We start from the raw sequence: 17,695 nt of genomic DNA on the forward strand, positions 1-17,695 counted from the left end.
GAAATGGTCGAAACTACAAGGTTCTATTGATTTAACTTCTCTATTGATTTAACCTTAACTTCTGTTGTTACAGAAGTTAACAACAATTTAGGTGAACAAGCTGTAATTAATTTAGGCTCATAAGTTTACATAAATTTATGCTAACAAGCTAGTTTCCATTTTTGGCTAACAAGCTAGGATTCCTTTTGGCTAATAAGCTCAAATAAATTTACTCTAACAAGCAAACATAAATTTAGGCTACCAAGCAACATCAATTTTGCTTGTTAGCCGAGCTAGGCAGGGCAATATTTTTCAACGTACCTAGTGATAGGTTTCCGATGGTGTTATAAGCACTTGCTGAAAATAAATTAACAAAATTGTTGACACTTGACAGCAGAGTCCTGCATGCACATAATCCATTCACAGCTAATTGTCATTATTTTTGCATTGAGCATGAACCCAGTCGCTGTTATCCATGACACTTATTTAAATATAGCAAAAGATATCCCTGTATATTTCTATCATATTGGCAGAGGTGAATTTGAAGCGTTAACTTTGTGTTGTTCGTGTGTACTTGTGTGTGTGTGTGTTTTTGTGTGTACACATATGTGTGTATGTGGGTGTTCTTGAGCTGTTGTTTGAGCAGCGGTGGGTGTTTAATTTCAAAGCAATGTACTTAGTGTGATCCTGTTAATGTTTCAATGTAATCCTCTTTCGGGTAAGCCTCCTCAACATGTACAAGATAGAACAAAACTACTGTTTTCAATTATTGAGTTTATTTCATTAATTCATGATGCAAATGAATGCGTCTTAGACTTTGAAATGTAATGTACCACAAATGCTTTGTAAAAATGAATCTTTGATTGATATTAAACATGATCGATTTTATTTTTGTCTTATCTTTGTGTGTCTGTGTTTTTGTGTGTATGTTTGTTTGTGTTTGTGTGCATGTGTGTGCGTGTATCCTTGCTTGTCTGTTGTTTCGGGTGTTTGCGTGTCCGTGCCTGTCTGTGTGCGTGTGTGTGTGTGTATGTCCGTGCTTGTATGTTGGTGTATGTGTGTGCCTGGTCCACATCTGTGTGTTTTGTATCTGTGCGTGTGTGTCCGTTCCTGTGTGTGTGTGTGTGTGTGTGTGTGTGTGTGTGTGTGTGTGTGTGTGTGTGTGTGTGTGTGTGTGTGTGTGTGTGTGTGTGTGTGTGTGTGTGTCTGTGTGTGTGTGTGTGCGACCAGGTGGTGATCATGCGGGACTACCACCATGAGAACGTGGTGGACATGTACAACAGCTACCTGGTGGGGGACGAGCTCTGGGTGGTCATGGAGTTCCTGGAGGGCGGCGCGCTGACCGACATCGTCACCCACACCAGGTGAGCCCGCACAACCCCTCCCCCCCATACCCCTCCTGTCGCCACGACGACCATGGAACACATGAAGGATGGTGAACTGTGCGTAGTCAGGTACCATGGCAACGAGGGACTATGACAACAAGAACTTCAAACTCCTTAACTCACCGCGGAGATCTACTAATACTAGTAATACTAGTCAAAATAACACCAGTACAGGTCTTTTTTACGGTCAATTGTTTGCTTTGTTTTCTGTTTCTTTGATGCTCATCTGTAATATGAAATATTACAGATATCCAGACAGTTACTTTGGACTATATGCTGTAACTAGTCACTTGATAGTTGCAAGTTGTTGGTTCAAAGCCAGCACTGCCCAAACACTGGAAAACGTCTCCGTGTAGTTAACAGGGTGTAGCGGTAAAATGAAAAACGGTGGTAATCCAGCCCCTAAAAACACCATAATCAAAAGCTAATTTATTCCAGCCGCTGAAACACAAGCCCCCAGAGTGCAGTTACACAATGGAGTCACGGAGGAGAAGGCTGGGGGGGGGGGGGTACTGCCGTAATAATGATCATAATGGGATGAGGCGGGCTCCATTCACCCACCTGCCAGAGTTTTCTGAACGAGGTTACTGTCCTTGAGAGTTATCTTATTGTTCTACTAGTGAAGTGGTGTTTTTTTTCCCTCCATCCACCACAACCGCCACATTTTCATTGTTTTTTCCGCTTACTTTGCGTTCTGCGTTTAATTACAGTCATTTGCACGGATAGTCAGTGTTAGCGAGTGTCGGCGGTTAGCCACGTGTTAGCGGTTAGCAACACGTTAGTGGTGTCTGGGTGATAATGACAGCCATTTGGTGAGGCAGAGAGTGTTTTCCGGGGGCTTTTCTCACTCCCCGTCACGCATTTACTGGGAGTGGAAGCTCACTCTCCCACACAGATGTTTACGCGTGTGTGTGTGTGTGTGTGTGTGTGTGTGTGTGTGTGTGTGTGTGTGTGTGTGTGTGTGTGTGTGTGTGTTGGTGGATGTGAACATGCATTTGTACACATACTCACCCACACAGATGTTTTTGTGTGTGTGTGTGTGTGTGTGTGTGTGTGTGTGTGTGTGTGTGTAAGAGAGATAGACTGTCCATTTGTGTACAGTATTTGATTGTGAATATAAATACCAGTTACATGCCTGATCAGCCTTTCGCTCTCTTTCTCTCGCTCTTTCTCTCGCTCTCTCTCTCGCTCTCTCTCTTGCTCTCTCTCTCGCTCTCTCTCTCGCTTCACATTAAAAGCCCCCCTCCCGAGATGAGTGCATTGAATGAGGAGTGGATTCTAAATTCAGAGGCAGACCTCGCGATCGGCCAGAGTTCGCCTCCATTTAGATTCAAATGAGATCTCTCGTATTCCACGTTTCTCTCATGAAATTTTAATTGCCGCTCGCTTCTCCTCCGGTACGGCGGTTGACGCTTGAATATAAACACGGCGTCGTAATATGCCATTTAAAAGCCGTATGAACGATGGCAGGGATTTTCTGTTGGTTAGTGACATGGATATGGTAGCCAACGAATGAGTAAGCATGTTGCTAATTTAATACACTTTCAACTCCGTCGGTTAAAAATCTCGATAAAATGTCTGATGAAAAGTTAGCATGTGGATAATTCAATACAGGTTATAGTCTTTCTGTCGGTTAATAATCACAATAAGGTATTTGATTAAAGAGTAAGCATGCTGCTAATTTAATACACATTCATCTATTTATATTGTTTAATAATCATAACATATATGACAAATTAGTTAGCATGTGGCTAATTCAGCACACCTTCAACTCTTTACTTTGGGTAAATAATCTCGATAAGATATCCATTGAATAAGTTGTCAGCATGTTGCTAATTCAATACTCGCTAAACAAGCATGATACACTTGTTGGATTAAATAAGATAGGTCTGAAGAAATGCAGACCAATAGCAGGAAAAAGGGGTTATGTTTTCTGGTGTTTCGGACCATTACAGGGTTAGATGTTAGGTGAAGACTGCAACTTTTTCGTGTTTAATTGGGAAAAGGATTTCCGGCTGTTTCTAGTTCCTGCTCACATGAGCTCTGTGGATTATTGTCAGTCTATGCACATATACAATCACGCACACACATGTACAAAAACACACACACAAACTGGAGAAGCAGAAACAATTAAACTCGCATTTACATGATCTCTTGACGCTTGTAATGTCTCCACTCTACATGAATTAACACAGTGTATAGCCACAACAATGTGTATGTGCATGCATGCCTGTGTGTGTGTGTGTGTGTGTGTGTGTGTGTGTGTGTGTGTGTGTGTGTTTGTGTGTCTGTGCACCTAAGGTATTGAGGTATTGTGCTTTACAACATTACAGGTTAATTACTATTTTTCAAACTAATGAAAAAATAATAATCAAGCAACAATGTCTGTATAGATACATACAAAACGTTCAATTTACTTTAATAAGCAGTTTTTCTATTAAAGCAAAAGCTAATTGATCTCACATGATTGTAAATGCATACATGTGTGACCATAGAATCTGCCACAACCTTCAGGGCCCAGTGTGCATGTGTGTGTGTGCTTTCATGTGTGTGTGCGTATGATTATGCCTGTGCTTGTGTGTGTGTGTGTGTGTGTGTGTGTGTAGCATGTGTGTCATAAAGTGAGCCTCAGTGATGATGAGAAGCTCATATACTATATAGACCATTAAGGGCTTGTGAGTTGTGTACTGTCTGTGTTTTGTGGGGACAGTGTGTTAAACTTCACACTGTACTGTCTGGTGTGTGCGTGAATGCATAAATGTATGTGTGTGTGTGCGTGCCGGCCTGCCTGTGTGTGTGTGTGTGTGTGTGTGTGCGCGTTTGTGTGTGTGTGTGTGTGTGTGTGTGTGCGCGTTTGTGTGTGTGTGTGTTTGTGTGCGTGTGTGTGTAAGGGAGGTCCACCAAAGCATGCATTGTGAGGACCGCTAAAGGCAAGCGGAGGCCGTGTGTGTACGGCCCTGGCCAGCTGGGTTTTCATGTTAATGTTCACTGAAGCTGTGTGTTTATGTGCGAGAGCAGCCAGACTCTCCATATGGGTCCTGACAGCCTAGCGCTTGCCTGCCCTGACTACCAAAGCAGCAGCTAAAACAACCACAGGCTAGGAAAGGCGAACATGTATGAGAAATAAATGAACAAAGTGTGTTTGTGGTGTTGGTTGTTGCAAACGGCTAAACGGGGACTCAAACCACAACGCCACAGCCTCATCGTCCACACTGTACCCCCTGACGTTACGTTGCACAATCATACGTCCAACGTGTGGAAATGTGCGCGTTATGCTCGCAATCACCTCGGTACCCTATAAAGAGGATTATTTTGAAACGTTAACAGGATCAGAGTGTGTTGCGTTGAAATGAAAACGCCCACTCCTGCCGAAATACAAGCAAGCACACCCACGCACACGCGTATGTTGGGTCACACGTTGTCTCCGTAATCAGTACAACGGTAAACCCAGTGTTTCCACCATCACCACGATCCCCGTCGCGACCGGCAGCTTCCGATCGAGACACGGATTATGAGAGGCGAGATGATCGATAGTCTGTATCGTACGGCCGGGGCCCGCTCCTCCACGCTCCGTTGCAATCCATATCCAGGGACAGATCACGCAATTACCTGTCAGAGTTTGATGAACATGGATTCACGTGATACTTCTTTGATGATCTGCCGCGTGTGAAATATCGCTCAAACTGCTATTAACATTTACGGCACACTTTTATTCCAGCGATTCACTTTTTATATTTAGTATTCATTTAACCGTGATTCTAATGTGTGTGTGTGTGTGTGTGTGTGTGTGTGTGTCCCCAGGATGAACGAGGAGCAGATTGCGACCGTGTGTGTGTCCGTGCTGCGGGCGCTCTCCTACCTTCACACACAGGGGGTCATCCACCGGGACATCAAGAGCGACTCCATCCTGCTCACCAGCGACGGCAGGGTAAGGCTGTGTGTGTGTGCGCATGTGAGTGTGCGTGTGCGCCTGTGTGTGTGCGTCTGCTTGTGTGTGTGTGTGCGTGCGTATGTGTGTGTGTGCGTCTGTACGTCTGTCTGTGTCTGTCTCTGCTTCTGTGTGTGTATTTGTGTGTGTCTGCACGTCCATGTGTGTGTGTGTGTTTTGTGTATATGTGTGTTTGTGTGTGTGTGTGTGCGTGTGTCTTACAGGTTTGTGAATAAAGGAAGCTCATTGCTTACCATTCATTCTCAAATTACGCACACTGTACAAATTAGTGTTTGCACGTAACATACACTCGTGTGTGTGTGTGTGTGTGTGTGTGTGTGTGTGTGTCACATTCACACACACATTCACACCCACACACTGACCTTCTCCATGGGTGCCAGTCCTACTGCTCGTCAACAAGCGATGCCAGCAGCTCATCATCACCAATTACCACATAGGGTACACCCCCACTAATTAAATCCTTCCCTAATACCTCCTAACGAGCTGATAGGACATGATTAATTGGAGGATAATTAGCTGCTGATATGTGGGATTAGTAGTGGAGTTTGAAAAGCTTCTTCATTACACGAGGTCAGTGTGTGTGGAGTAGGGTGTGTGAGACCGGAACCTCGGACAAAAAAAAACACCTCTAGTGTAGTAGGAATAGATGTTGCAGAAAATACTTTTTATATTGATTGTTTTCATTTTTAAAACCCAAAAAATTAGATAATATGAATGTGAGAAAAAAAAGATGTGTTTAAAAGAAATACATTTATATATTTTTTATATATATATAATAAATGAAAATATGTAGTATTATAACATACTATTTTGGTATTATCTTCTTTTTCTTTTTTTTTTACGATTATGAATAGCGTAAACCTTATCATGAGCACCAGCGTGGAATCACACAGCACTGAGCAGAGTCCGTTAATGATGTATTCTCTATGTCGCTTCCCCTGCAGATAAAACTGTCCGACTTTGGCTTCTGCGCCCAAGTCTCCAAAGAGGTCCCCAAGAGGAAGTCTTTGGTGGGCACACCCTACTGGATGGCCCCTGAGGTCATCTCCAGGCTACCCTATGGCACAGAGGTGGGACACGCACGCTCACACACACACACACACACACAGACACACACACACACACAGGCACACACACGCAAACACGCATACACACACACACACGCACACACACACAGACACACCTACACACACACACACACACACACACGTATGGGCACACACACGCACACACACACACACACAAGCAGATGCACACACGCAGGCACGCACACCACACATGCAAGCACACACGCACACAGGTGCACACACAGGCTTGCACGCACACACACACATACACACACACCCGCACACACAAACGCACACACTCTTTAAGGATTTGCCTTGTGACATTGTTGACATTGTCTATGTCGAAAATGTAAATCGGACATGATTCATGTTCAACCCACTTAAATGGCCAAATTGTTTAACTAAAATTAAACTCTACATGAAAGAGTTAATTAAAAAAAGAACACATACAAGCGCACACACACACACACACATTAACAGGCATCCATGCACACACAATCACAAAAACACACACAGTAACTGAAGCAAGCACAACACACAAACAAGAAAACGCACACACACACAAGCACAAACTCATACACAATCGCATAGAAGGACCAGAACACACCGTTTGTGTGTGCGCGCGTGTGTGCTGTGCGTTCTCATGCGCGTGTGTGTGTATGTGTGCGTCCAGGTGGACATCTGGTCTCTGGGCATCATGGTGATCGAGATGGTGGACGGGGAGCCCCCCTATTTCAACGAGCCCCCGCTGCAGGCCATGAGGAGAATACGGGACAACCTGCCTCCCCAGCTGAAGGAATCTCACAAGGTGAGACGACACACCGCCTCTCGTTCAGCGACGCGCCTCACACAGAACACAGCAAGTAGGCCACCATCACGGCGCCACCCTGCTGCTGCTGTGTGCTGGCCCACAGCCTCTCTGTGTCCGGACGTCAGAGGCTTAGTTTGTATTTTGAGATGGTCTCTAGGATGAGTGTGCGTTGGGTGTTGACGGCGATGGATGAACGAGACATTGTGCCTCTTTTTTTCCCCGCACAGTAATACGATACCTTTTCCCTTCGCGTGTGCCTCAGCGGTCGTATTGAGTTACACCCCGGTGTGGGATGAGGACAGGGTTTGATTACGATGAGGTAGTAACCGGGAATAAACAAAGGACTGAAGGGTAATGAAAGGAGCGGGTGCGGGGAAGTGTGCAGGTTATTATAGCGCAGCGATGTGACTCCCCCAAGGTGAGGGGACGCAGAGGACAGTGGGGGGGGCTTATAAGTGCATCTATAAAACTGCCATTTGGGGCAGGGAAGTTATACAATGGCCTTTATCGTGCCCTTACAATTTTCTCTCTCTTCCCTCTCTGGCTCTATATTTCTCTCTTTCTCCCTCGTTTTTCTCCCCTCTCTTTGTCTGTATGTTTTTGTGTCCTCTCTCTCTCTCTCTCTCTCTCTCTCTCTCGTTCTCTCTCTCTCTCTCTCTCCCCCTCTCTGCTTTCCACTCCCCCTGCCCACCTCCTCTTCCGTTCCACTCCCCTGTTCTCTTTTCCTTCCTGCCTCTCCTGTATCTCCCTCACTCCCTCTCTCCCCTTCCCCCTTCTCTTACTATCTCCCTTCTTCCTTCCCCTTCCTCCCTCCCTCTCTCTCCCCCCTCCCATTCCTTTTATACCTCCCTCCCTCCCTCCCCTTTATCCCTGTCTCTCCTCCCCTCCCTCCCTCCCCTTTATCCCTGTCTCTCCTCCCCTCCTCCTCCCCTCCCTCCCTCCCCCCTCACCCCCCTCTACTCCCTCCCCCCTCTCCCTCCCTCTCTCCCCACTCTCCCTCCCTCCCTCCCTCCCCTTTATCCCTGTCTCTCCCCCCTCCTCCTCCCCTCCCTCCCTCCCCCCTCTCCCCCCTCTACTCCCTCCCTCCCTCCCCCCTCTCCCTCCCTCTCTCCCCACTCTCCCTCCCTCCCTCCCTCCCCTTTATCCCTGTCTCTCCCCCCTCCTCCTCCCCTCCCTCCCCCCTCTCCCCCCTCTACTCCCTCCCTCCCTCCCCCCTCTCCCTCCCTCTCTCCCCACTCTCCCTCCCTCCCTCCCTCCCCTTTATCCCTGTCTCTCCCCCCTCCTCCTCCCCTCCCTCCCTCCCCCCTCTCCCTCCCTCCCTCCCTCCCTCCCTCCCCCCTGTCCCTCCCTCTCTCCCCCCCCCCAGGTCTCCTCCGTCTTGCGGGCCTTCCTGGACCTGATGCTGGTGCGAGAGCCGTCCCAGCGGGCTACCGCCCTGGAGCTCCTCCAGCACCCCTTCCTCAAGCTGGGAGGACCCCCCTCCTGCATCGTCCCCCTCATGAGACACTACCGCCACCGCTGATACCCCTAACCTTTGACCCCTCCCCCCGACCTCGCCACCGACCCCTTCTTATAAACCAACCCTCCACCACCACCAACACTACCCCCACCCCCGACATTAACCGCAAGGAGGAGGAGGAGGAGGAGGAGGAGGGCAGAGACTCTCACTCGTCACCCGAGTGGCGCGGTGACGGCCGCCGTGGCTAATGCTAATACTCAACACTTGTAACCGACGACGTAGATTAGACGAAGAGGATTATTACTGTCATTTAAAAAAAAAGAAAACCGACAAAACCAAGTGGATACAAGAGGAAAAAGAAGAAGAATTCAAGGAGGAGGAAAAAAGAAACACATTTTAAAACTGTTTTTGAAAACTTGAAGCGGAGTAGAAGAGTTCACTCACACTATAGGAACTCACCTTAGACTGTTTGGATTTTTGAGCAAAAAAAAAACTGAAAAACGATTGGGGTTGACTCTGGGAGCCGGGTCAGTTGGTGGTCAGCAGAACTAGAACTTTCCAAAACGGTTCTGTCGGCGGTTGGCTGACACGTTGAGTCAAGCCTTTCTCCCCAAGCCCCGCCCCCAGGGACAGGGTGCTCTGCTCCAGACAGAAGCAGTGGAAAAGCAGAACAATCAGGAGAGGACGCGGATGTGGGATTGACTAGTTATGACTGAGTTAGTGTGACTGCTGTGTTGAGGGTCGACCGTCCAGTCGAACGAAGATTTCACTTCTCTCTCGTCACACACTAACGGTGAAATTGTATTTTAGAGAAACTTGTAAGTTTTTCTGTACAGTTTTGATAATTTGCAGTATTTTATCGTGTTGTAACCATTGTGATATTGCAGTATTAAATAGAACTTTCTGCAGAGATCTTTCCTACTATTTATAATCCTTTTTTTGCTTAAAGATTTAAGAGATATCCCAAATAAACCAACCTAATCTTAACTGTTCCAAAAAAATGAAACTATATTTATTATCTTAAAATTTGTAGACACAACTTAAATTAAATGTTGTAAAAAGGGTGACGTCACAACTTTTTGTATGATGTTTTAACTATTTATTTATTTTTCTGTTAGAATTATTATTGATTTATTTATTCGTTGCTTTCATTTTGTGTGGCCTTTTTTTTGGGGGGGGGGGGGGAGGTTTGTAAAAAGAAATGTGCAGAATCAGCAGAACTTTTCTTTGCTTTCTTTTGTTTGCTCGATCCTTCAAGCAATAGCCCCACCCCGCCCCAACTTATGTAGAAAAAAAACATAAGTGTCCCCCGTTCACGATACTGTTACAACACCGAGCATTACATATGTAGCACAGCAACGACTTAAAGGGCCGGCGGCACCCTTACGCAAAAAGCCCCGCCCCTTATCTTCCGAGACGCGAACATACATATCCTTCTTGAGAAACTTTTTATGGATTGCCCCCGGTCTTAACGCGGGGAGTAGCCCACCCAGGACTAACCCCCCCAACGCTGTCAGATTCAGACCAGTCGCCGATAAACACTATACGTTTCTTTTGTTTCGTTTTTTGGTTTTTACTTTGTTTTGTGTTTATTTATTTGCGTCTTTGACTTGTCGTCATCACACTCCTTATCCCATTCCATTCGCACACACGCGCACACACATGCACAGGCACACGCGCACACACGCACGCACATGCACGGTAACTCAAACGCACGGACGTGGACCCTCCCTGCCGCTGGACCTGAGCTGCCGGTCCAGTCCGCGGCGGGACGGGCAGAACAGGGTAATACCCCCCCATCAGCCACTGTGATATGTACATATGAATGCCGGGTCCGTTAGGGTGGGTGTGATGCGTGGGGTGTGTCTGCGGGGTCAGTTGTGTGTCTTGGGGCGAAGAACAAAAGCAAAAGATGTGGAGCATTTTGTGTGTGGGTGTGTCTGTGGGTGTGAGTGTTCTGTGTTAAGAATTGCAAAGTTTGTGTGTGCTTATCTCTGTACAGCATTTGAAGGTGTGTGTCTCTGTGTCTGTGTGCACGCGCATGCGTGTGTGTGCGTCCGTGCGTGCATGTTGTGTGTGTGTGTGTGTGTGTGTGTGTGTGTGTGTGTGTATGTGCGTGAGCGAGAGGAAGATAACGGCTTCTCCTTTGACACCCTTTGAATGAGTTCTCCTGATATGTGTTGGCTTGTACAGTGATGCTGCATGTCTGTTATCGGTGAAAGATGGTTTCAATTAAAAACAAAGGAAAAAACGCCCATGAAAACATCGGGATGTGTTGCATGAATTCTTCCGTCATCCACCTGATCCTTACCTGCGTTTCTCACTCTCCGTCTCTCTCTGTGTCTCATGTCAAACGTTTTCCATATAGAGAGGGAAGGAAATGTGAAGCACATTGACGCTATTTTAAAATCAACATGTGATTCGTTTTTTTTATGTTATTTTTTTCTTCTTGTTTTGATCGTTAATACTTAACCTCAGTGCACCCCAAGGGAACCTTCACTTCACCGTCGTGGTCCACCAACCATCCCACCCCGGACTTCAGCTCAGGGGAGACGGGACGGTACAGTCCGGCCTCCATGGCTCTGCCGTCGCTGCTGTAATACGCAGTGCTTTTTCTCTCCTCTCTCTTCTTCCTCCTCCACCTCCTTCCAGCTTTTTTATCCTCTTAGACACCATAATGGGATATTGATTTAGAGAGCGGCCCGGAGAATGGGGCTCTTCTTCTTCAGAGGAAGATATACCTCCACCACCCCTGGCTCAGTAAATAAAAGAGCGTTAGACACCACAAACACAGAGCGAACACCGCACGGCTATGCGGCGTTCGCTCGGTGTTCGTTTTTAACGCTCTTTTCTCCCACTTGTGTTGGGAGACGGGTGGGACCTCTTCTGGAGAGTCCCGACCGGCCCTGACCGGTCCTAACCAGTCTGGGACACTTTCTATTGGTGATGTTATTCACAACCGAATCTAAAAGATGTCCTTGAACCGCTTTGTTTCACTCTTCCACTTCTTCTGGTGTAGGTTATGTAATGGTTTCCCAAAATACAACAGCCTATTTTTCATTATACACAAAAATGTATTGTTTGCAACTTAAATAATCTTAAAAAGTAGTGATGGTTAGGGGGGGGGGGGGGGGGGGGGGTGTAATATCAGATTCAAACTTTCAATCTATGCAATAACAAAACCTAAAAATAGCATCAGTTCATATTAGAAGAGCCACCGCTGCATATTTCTGTAAATCCCCTGTGACGCCTCAACAGTGCAGTTTCAGCGTTGGTGACTCACAGCAGGGAGGTCCCAGGTTCGAGAGGACTGGGAGAAGTTCTGCGGCAACACAAAACTTCTGATCTCTCCCCCAACCCACGCTTGTCACGACTTTACCGTCACGGGCCATATATTTTCTGATTGGATACGAGGTGGGCCTATCCGTCAGTGACCAAGAGTGTCACCAGCTCACGTGATCAGCCAATCGGAATGGGACTGCATATAGGAAGGATTGTTGATCAGGGAGTACATGTTGGCAAATCTGGCCCAATCTGGCAACACTGTGCGTGGATGATTTGACTGCTTGGTGGATTGTGATCTGCGGTCACATTGTTTTGAAGCCAGTGACACGAGATGGGGAGGGTTAACGTGGTTTTGTCGTTGGGAGGAGGGTGGGGTGGAGGGTAAATAGGACAGGAAGTGTAAATGACCTGTGTTGTTCAGCAGGAGGGCGCAGGATTGATCGTGTCTCAAACCAAGGCGAGGAGTTGGGGAAGACATGCGGCGCGATGCTTTTTTTTTTTTTCTTCTCTTCTTCGTCTTTTCAATTAAACTCGTTTGTATTGCGTTTCGTTTCGCAGAAGCTTGGAGTCCGCAGGCAGAATCGATAGTCTATCTCAGAGCGGTGCGGCGTCTTTCTTGGGACAGGTGCATCCATCACTTTGACGCTGTCATCTCGACGTCCTGTGTGTGCATGTGCGTGTGCGTGTGCATGTGTGTGTGTGTGTGTGTATCCCCGCACACGTCTTCCTTTATTCAAAGGATTGTTTAAAAGTATCTGTCTGCGATGGTTCAGAAACGAAATAGGTTCGACACAATGCTGGAGGGTATTCGAGGGAGGTTTTTATTTGAATGAACTGAAGAGTACTGCACAAGGTTGCATCGGCTGAGGTTTATGCATAGACTTAGGCTTGTTTTTGTCTCTTTTAAATCATATAGGCTAGCCTACATGTATATATATATTTTTTTTTTAAATAATATCTTCGTTGCTTTGTCACACATTGATGTAGAACCTCGAAGAGACGTAAACTCCTATATATATTTTTCATTTATTCACCTTTTTTTTTTTTTACATATAGATTTTAGACATTCATTCATATATTAGGCCTATGTGTTGCGCCCCTCCAAATGGGTTTCGGTGAAGGATTTAAAGTTGAATAGAACCCCAAGTCATCCTTCAGGATTTAGAAATTGAAACACCTGCACGCACCACTACAAGACTGTCCACTGGTAACACTAAATTATGCATTCAAGCAGAATGGTAAAGAAAAACGTGGATGATTTCTGATATGCATTGAAACACTCGACTGGAGACAAACAACCGGAAGGGCTTGAAAACGCGAAACTTGAGGGTGATTTCCTTCAACCCCGATCGGTTTTAAACGGCTTCTGCCTTCTCAGACTCGAGCCACATAAGTCACTTTTTTTTTTGTTATGATTCAACAAATAATTCCGCCATCTTTGTAGTCTGCAAACTCCAGGACTTCAGGACGGGAGGAGAGGAACCGGGGAGAAAAGTCTGGGTGTTTTCTTTTTCGGGTTGGCTTTTTGGGACCAGCATCGTGACTCGGGGGAGGGGGGGGGCACTGCGGATGGGGTATACATTAATTTACATGTTCTTGTACATGGAGCGGTCCCGGGGGAGCTGTGGCTGCTGCGCGGTCAGCTTCAGGTGGAAGTGGTACACGGTGAGCGTGATGACGATGATGAGGCCAAGGATGAAACCCAGCACGAGCGGCAGGGCCTCCTCGAGACGCTCCCTCTGGTCCGTGATGCACTTGTAGGCTGGAAGAGTTCAAAACAAAAAGTAACAAAATATCAAATTATCGAATAATCTATAAAATCATACACACATAAATGAAATAAATGTAGCAATATTTTTGGATTAACCGATCAATTATATCAATTAAAATACTCCTGTTCAAGTATTTACTATTTTGGCTCGTTGCGTCCTAATCGAAGCCAGAAGAAAGTGATGAAGAGATTTGGTGGTGATGGTGGTGGTGATGGTGGTGGTGGAGGAGGTGGAGGTGGTGGTGGTGGAGGTGGTGGTGATGGTGGTGGTGGTGGTGCTGGTGGAGGTGGTGGAGGTGGTGGTGGTGGTGGAGGTGGTGATGGTGGAGGTGATGGTGGAGGTGATGATGGTAATGGTGGAGGTGGTGGTAATGATGGTGGTGGTGGTGGAGGTGGTGGTGGTGGAGGTGGTGGTATTGGTGGGACAAGAGCAGGTGTGCACGTGTGTGGGGGTGGAGATGATGGAGGGGTGGTGGTGACCTTCATGGTCCTTATCTTCATCATCGTAGTCGTCCATCAACACAACCGCACGCCAACAACAATGTCGTTAACGCGCTCATTGATTTCTCTCACGTTCGCTGAAGATGAAGTCGGAGGTGATGTCGAAGGGCTGGATCTGGATGTCGTACATGGACAGCGTGACGCCCTTCTGGTGGTCGGTGGAGATGAGCGTGAGGGTCTGCTGGGCCGCACACACGTACGACTGGCCGGCGGGGGTCACCAGAGCGGACAGGCGATGCGTGGAGGCCGTGTGCTTCCCCGCTGCGGAAACAAAGAACACATGACTATGTTAATGTTGGCCTATAGGACGTGGATCTTTAAACAGGGGCTTTGTGATTTGACGCTCGTCGCGTCCGACGCATGTGAGCTCTAACTACTTTTCCCCGTCTTAGATTAATAAAGTGTAATAATTATATATATTTATGTGATTTCCTGCAGGCCTACACCCACTGCTACACTGGGAATCCGAGTAATTGTTTGTTTGTATATTTATTTGAAGCGATGGTCTGTTTGGCAGATACTAATAATAATATGAATCATCCTAATAAACATAATCATGATCATAATACACATTTCATTATATCATGTACATAATTGATTATTATACGTGGAGGCTGAAGCCAGGCTGCAGGGATTGGCACGAGAGGGAGGGAAGCCCCGCTGAGTGGCCACGTGACCAACTTACGGTTGTATGCGTTGATGAAGTGTGTCGTCTCCGCGGTGTCATAGAAGAACTGCACTTTGCTGACCTTCCACACCTCGACCCCCTTGTCACGAAACTCCTGTAATTTCACACACAACCCACGCTTGAATAATTATGGTTTCATAAGAATTGTTTCCTGATGGACGGGTGTGGCGGCCGGGTGTTGGAATGTGTTGCTGTGTCTGTTTAGCACAACCCAAATGTTTTTGTTAATACATATTATTTCCTGTTCCTTTTATAGTCCCTCTCACACCTTAGAGAAGTAGATGTGGAGCGTGTAGGCGTTGTTCTTCCACGAGATGTGGATCTCGGACTCCGTGGACGCACACTTTCCCTCGATCTCAGCGCCCCGGGGGAGAGGCAGGTACGCCTGCTCAGTGATCAGCTGGAGGGGGGAGGTGGTGGGGGGGTGGGGGGGGGGGGGGGGGGGGGGGGGGGGCACACGGAGTCGGACACGGACACAGAAACGAAAGTGGAATCAGCAGAACCATTTGAGAACCGTTAGAAAGCGAATTTCAACGATTGGCATTTTACGCACGACTTCCCTCACGCAGTGGGGCCAAATACACATTTGTGTAAAGGACGTGCTGTTCATCCTATTAAAAATGTGTTAGCTTGAGTTACATCTAAGTGACAGTTTAAATACATCGGTAATTTGCCAATTGTCTGCGCAAAAAGGGATTTGGCCAGTTTTACGCATTCAGGGTAGGACCTCATTCCTGAGAGCTGACCGCTGCACACAAATGGTAAGCTAAAATTAAAAAATAATTACATAAACCTCATAAAGGCTATCATACACGTCGTCACATGTGCCCCCCCCCCCCCCCCCCCCCCAATCCCTCAACAAAAAAAACATATGGGAATTCCTTACGTCTATCCCGTTGAGCGCGAGCACGTCGAATGGCACGGTGAGTCTAACGGCGAACTCGACCATGAGGCAAGTCGTGCCGTTCTCCCGGACTGCGAAAATGCCTTTGTCCGGGTTAGTGGACAAGCCGGATAAGTTTTCCCCTTCCTGCTCTGCCAAAACCATGGGCCGGAACAAAAGACCTGCGAGGGGGCAACACAAAAACGGACAATGAATGAAATGGAATCCAAAAAATAGAGCAGGTACATTCAAAAGGCAAAAGCCACGCAGGTGCATGTGGGCAGAGTGAGTGTGCCAACATGCCAACATGCAAAATGTGCAGAATCAGCTCAATTAGCGGAGTGAACTCTCGGCTTCCGACAGAACGAAGAGGTTATTTGTTTAGTATTTGACTCATTTTAAAGCGTTTGGCGAGGGGGCATCGAGTCCAAAACATCCGCAGTCACACCAACAGGAGAAGAGCAATGTATGCGTCAGGGAATATGGAGTTAAATGGTGCATTGCAAACATTTGTTGCAAATACTGACAACTTCCTCCCTTTGAAACCCTGCGAAGATTCCGGCTACTCAATAGACAATCGCCTGACATGCACACTGGAGACACATACAGGGGCTGCACACACGCATGCACGCACACGCACACACATACACACACACACACGCACACACACACACACACACACGGAGACACAGTCACACACGCACACAATCACGCACTTCCACGTACACACACTGCAGTGAGAAGTCACGACACTCGCACACGAACGCGGTTTGTTGCATGCCGTGCTTACCGAGCACCCAGAGCAGCAGCACGCGGGCGCTCTCCGACGTCCTGACTCCGGAGAGGAGTTCCATCGCGATCCGACGATTCCCGGCGATATAAAAAAGGGCGCTTTGGCGGCGGGAGCCCGTGCTGAATCCGCGAAAAGAAAGAGAGGGAGACCGGGGAAAAAAAGAGGGAGGGAGGGGCGGCGGAGAAAGAAAGAAAAGAGAGAGAGACGGGGGGAGCGAGAGATGGAGAGAGAGTGAGAGAGAGAGACTGAGAGAGAGAGAGAGAGAGAGACTGAGAGAGGAGAGAGAGAGAGAGAGAGAGAGAGAGAGAGAGAGAGAGAGAGAGAGAGGGGTGGGGGGAGAGAGAGAGAAAGGAGGGATGCCTCTACTCAGCGACCAGAAGTCACGCTCTGATCATCGTGAATGCAGCAAATTCCTCCAGGTGGACCGACGTGCGATAGCATCCGTATTGCGCTGCAGCTCGAGCTCCGAACCCCCCTCCCCTCCTCTCTCCCCTCCAAGCCCTCCCACAGCCCCCCCCAGCCCCCCCCAAAAAAACGATTTGGACAGACACAAAAACCATATCACGAGACTGCGTGGCGGGGCTGCAGGGGGGCTGCCGCCGGGGACGGGAGAAGTTGCCGCTGACGCTTCCCGTCGACAGAGGACATGCGTTAGAGCCACGCAGTTAGCCACGCCGTTGTTCGCACTTCATTTGGGCAAGGTTGCAAGCCTGGCCGCGCGAGGATGGATTGCAGGGGCGTGTGTGTGCGTGTGTATGTGCGCGCGAGCGGGTAAATGTGTTTGTGTGTATGTTTTCGTGTGTGTGTGTGTGTGCGTGTGTGCGTGCGCTCAGGCGTGAGGACATGGGCACTATGTCAATGCGCGCGTGCGTCTTTCCAATCATCCTGATCGATTGGCGACGGATGCAGGAACAAGGAGGAACACAATATATTCATAGTTAAAAAAAGGCGAGGCGGAGACGTGTTTTCTGTTCAGAAAAAGATTTTCAATGTTTTATTGTCGATTCCATTCCAAATATCAATATAATGAGTATCAATGAACAGACCGTTCATTGATACTATCATATTGATATTTTGATATTCCCGGCCGCTGGCGTTGATAAGAAAACGAGCCACAGAACGAG

At 47.5% G+C, this 17,695-nt stretch overlaps 2 protein-coding genes across 2 annotated transcripts in view; one reads left to right on the plus strand and one right to left on the minus strand.

The window, feature by feature from the left end:
- The window catches only part of pak5 (p21 protein (Cdc42/Rac)-activated kinase 5), a gene marked incomplete at its 5' end in the record, with an annotated part of 32,175 nt that extends 23,441 nt beyond the window's left edge, over positions 1-8,734 (plus strand). Inside the window, 5 exons of the mRNA XM_079754231.1 lie at positions 1,210-1,343; positions 5,166-5,292; positions 6,258-6,383; positions 7,054-7,188; positions 8,558-8,734. Of these exons, the coding sequence (XP_079610357.1) occupies positions 1,210-1,343; positions 5,166-5,292; positions 6,258-6,383; positions 7,054-7,188; positions 8,558-8,713 (678 nt within the window). The 3' untranslated portion in view covers positions 8,714-8,734. The remainder of the gene's footprint in view (positions 1-1,209; positions 1,344-5,165; positions 5,293-6,257; positions 6,384-7,053; positions 7,189-8,557) is intronic.
- A 4,787-nt stretch (positions 8,735-13,521) lies between these two features.
- lamp5 (lysosomal associated membrane protein family member 5) lies at positions 13,522-16,632 on the minus strand (the record flags this gene model as incomplete). The annotated part of the gene is made up of 6 exons (XM_079753962.1): positions 13,522-13,697; positions 14,280-14,468; positions 14,893-14,989; positions 15,164-15,295; positions 15,782-15,960; positions 16,569-16,632. 6 exons carry the CDS (start codon positions 16,630-16,632, stop codon positions 13,522-13,524), a joined length of 837 nt encoding a protein of 278 aa, XP_079610088.1.
- Positions 16,633-17,695: the final 1,063 nt, after the last annotated feature.

Source organism: Pollachius pollachius (assembly GCF_949987615.1).
Source record: "Pollachius pollachius genome assembly, chromosome: 16".
NCBI classification, from domain to species: Eukaryota; Metazoa; Chordata; class Actinopteri; order Gadiformes; family Gadidae; genus Pollachius; species Pollachius pollachius.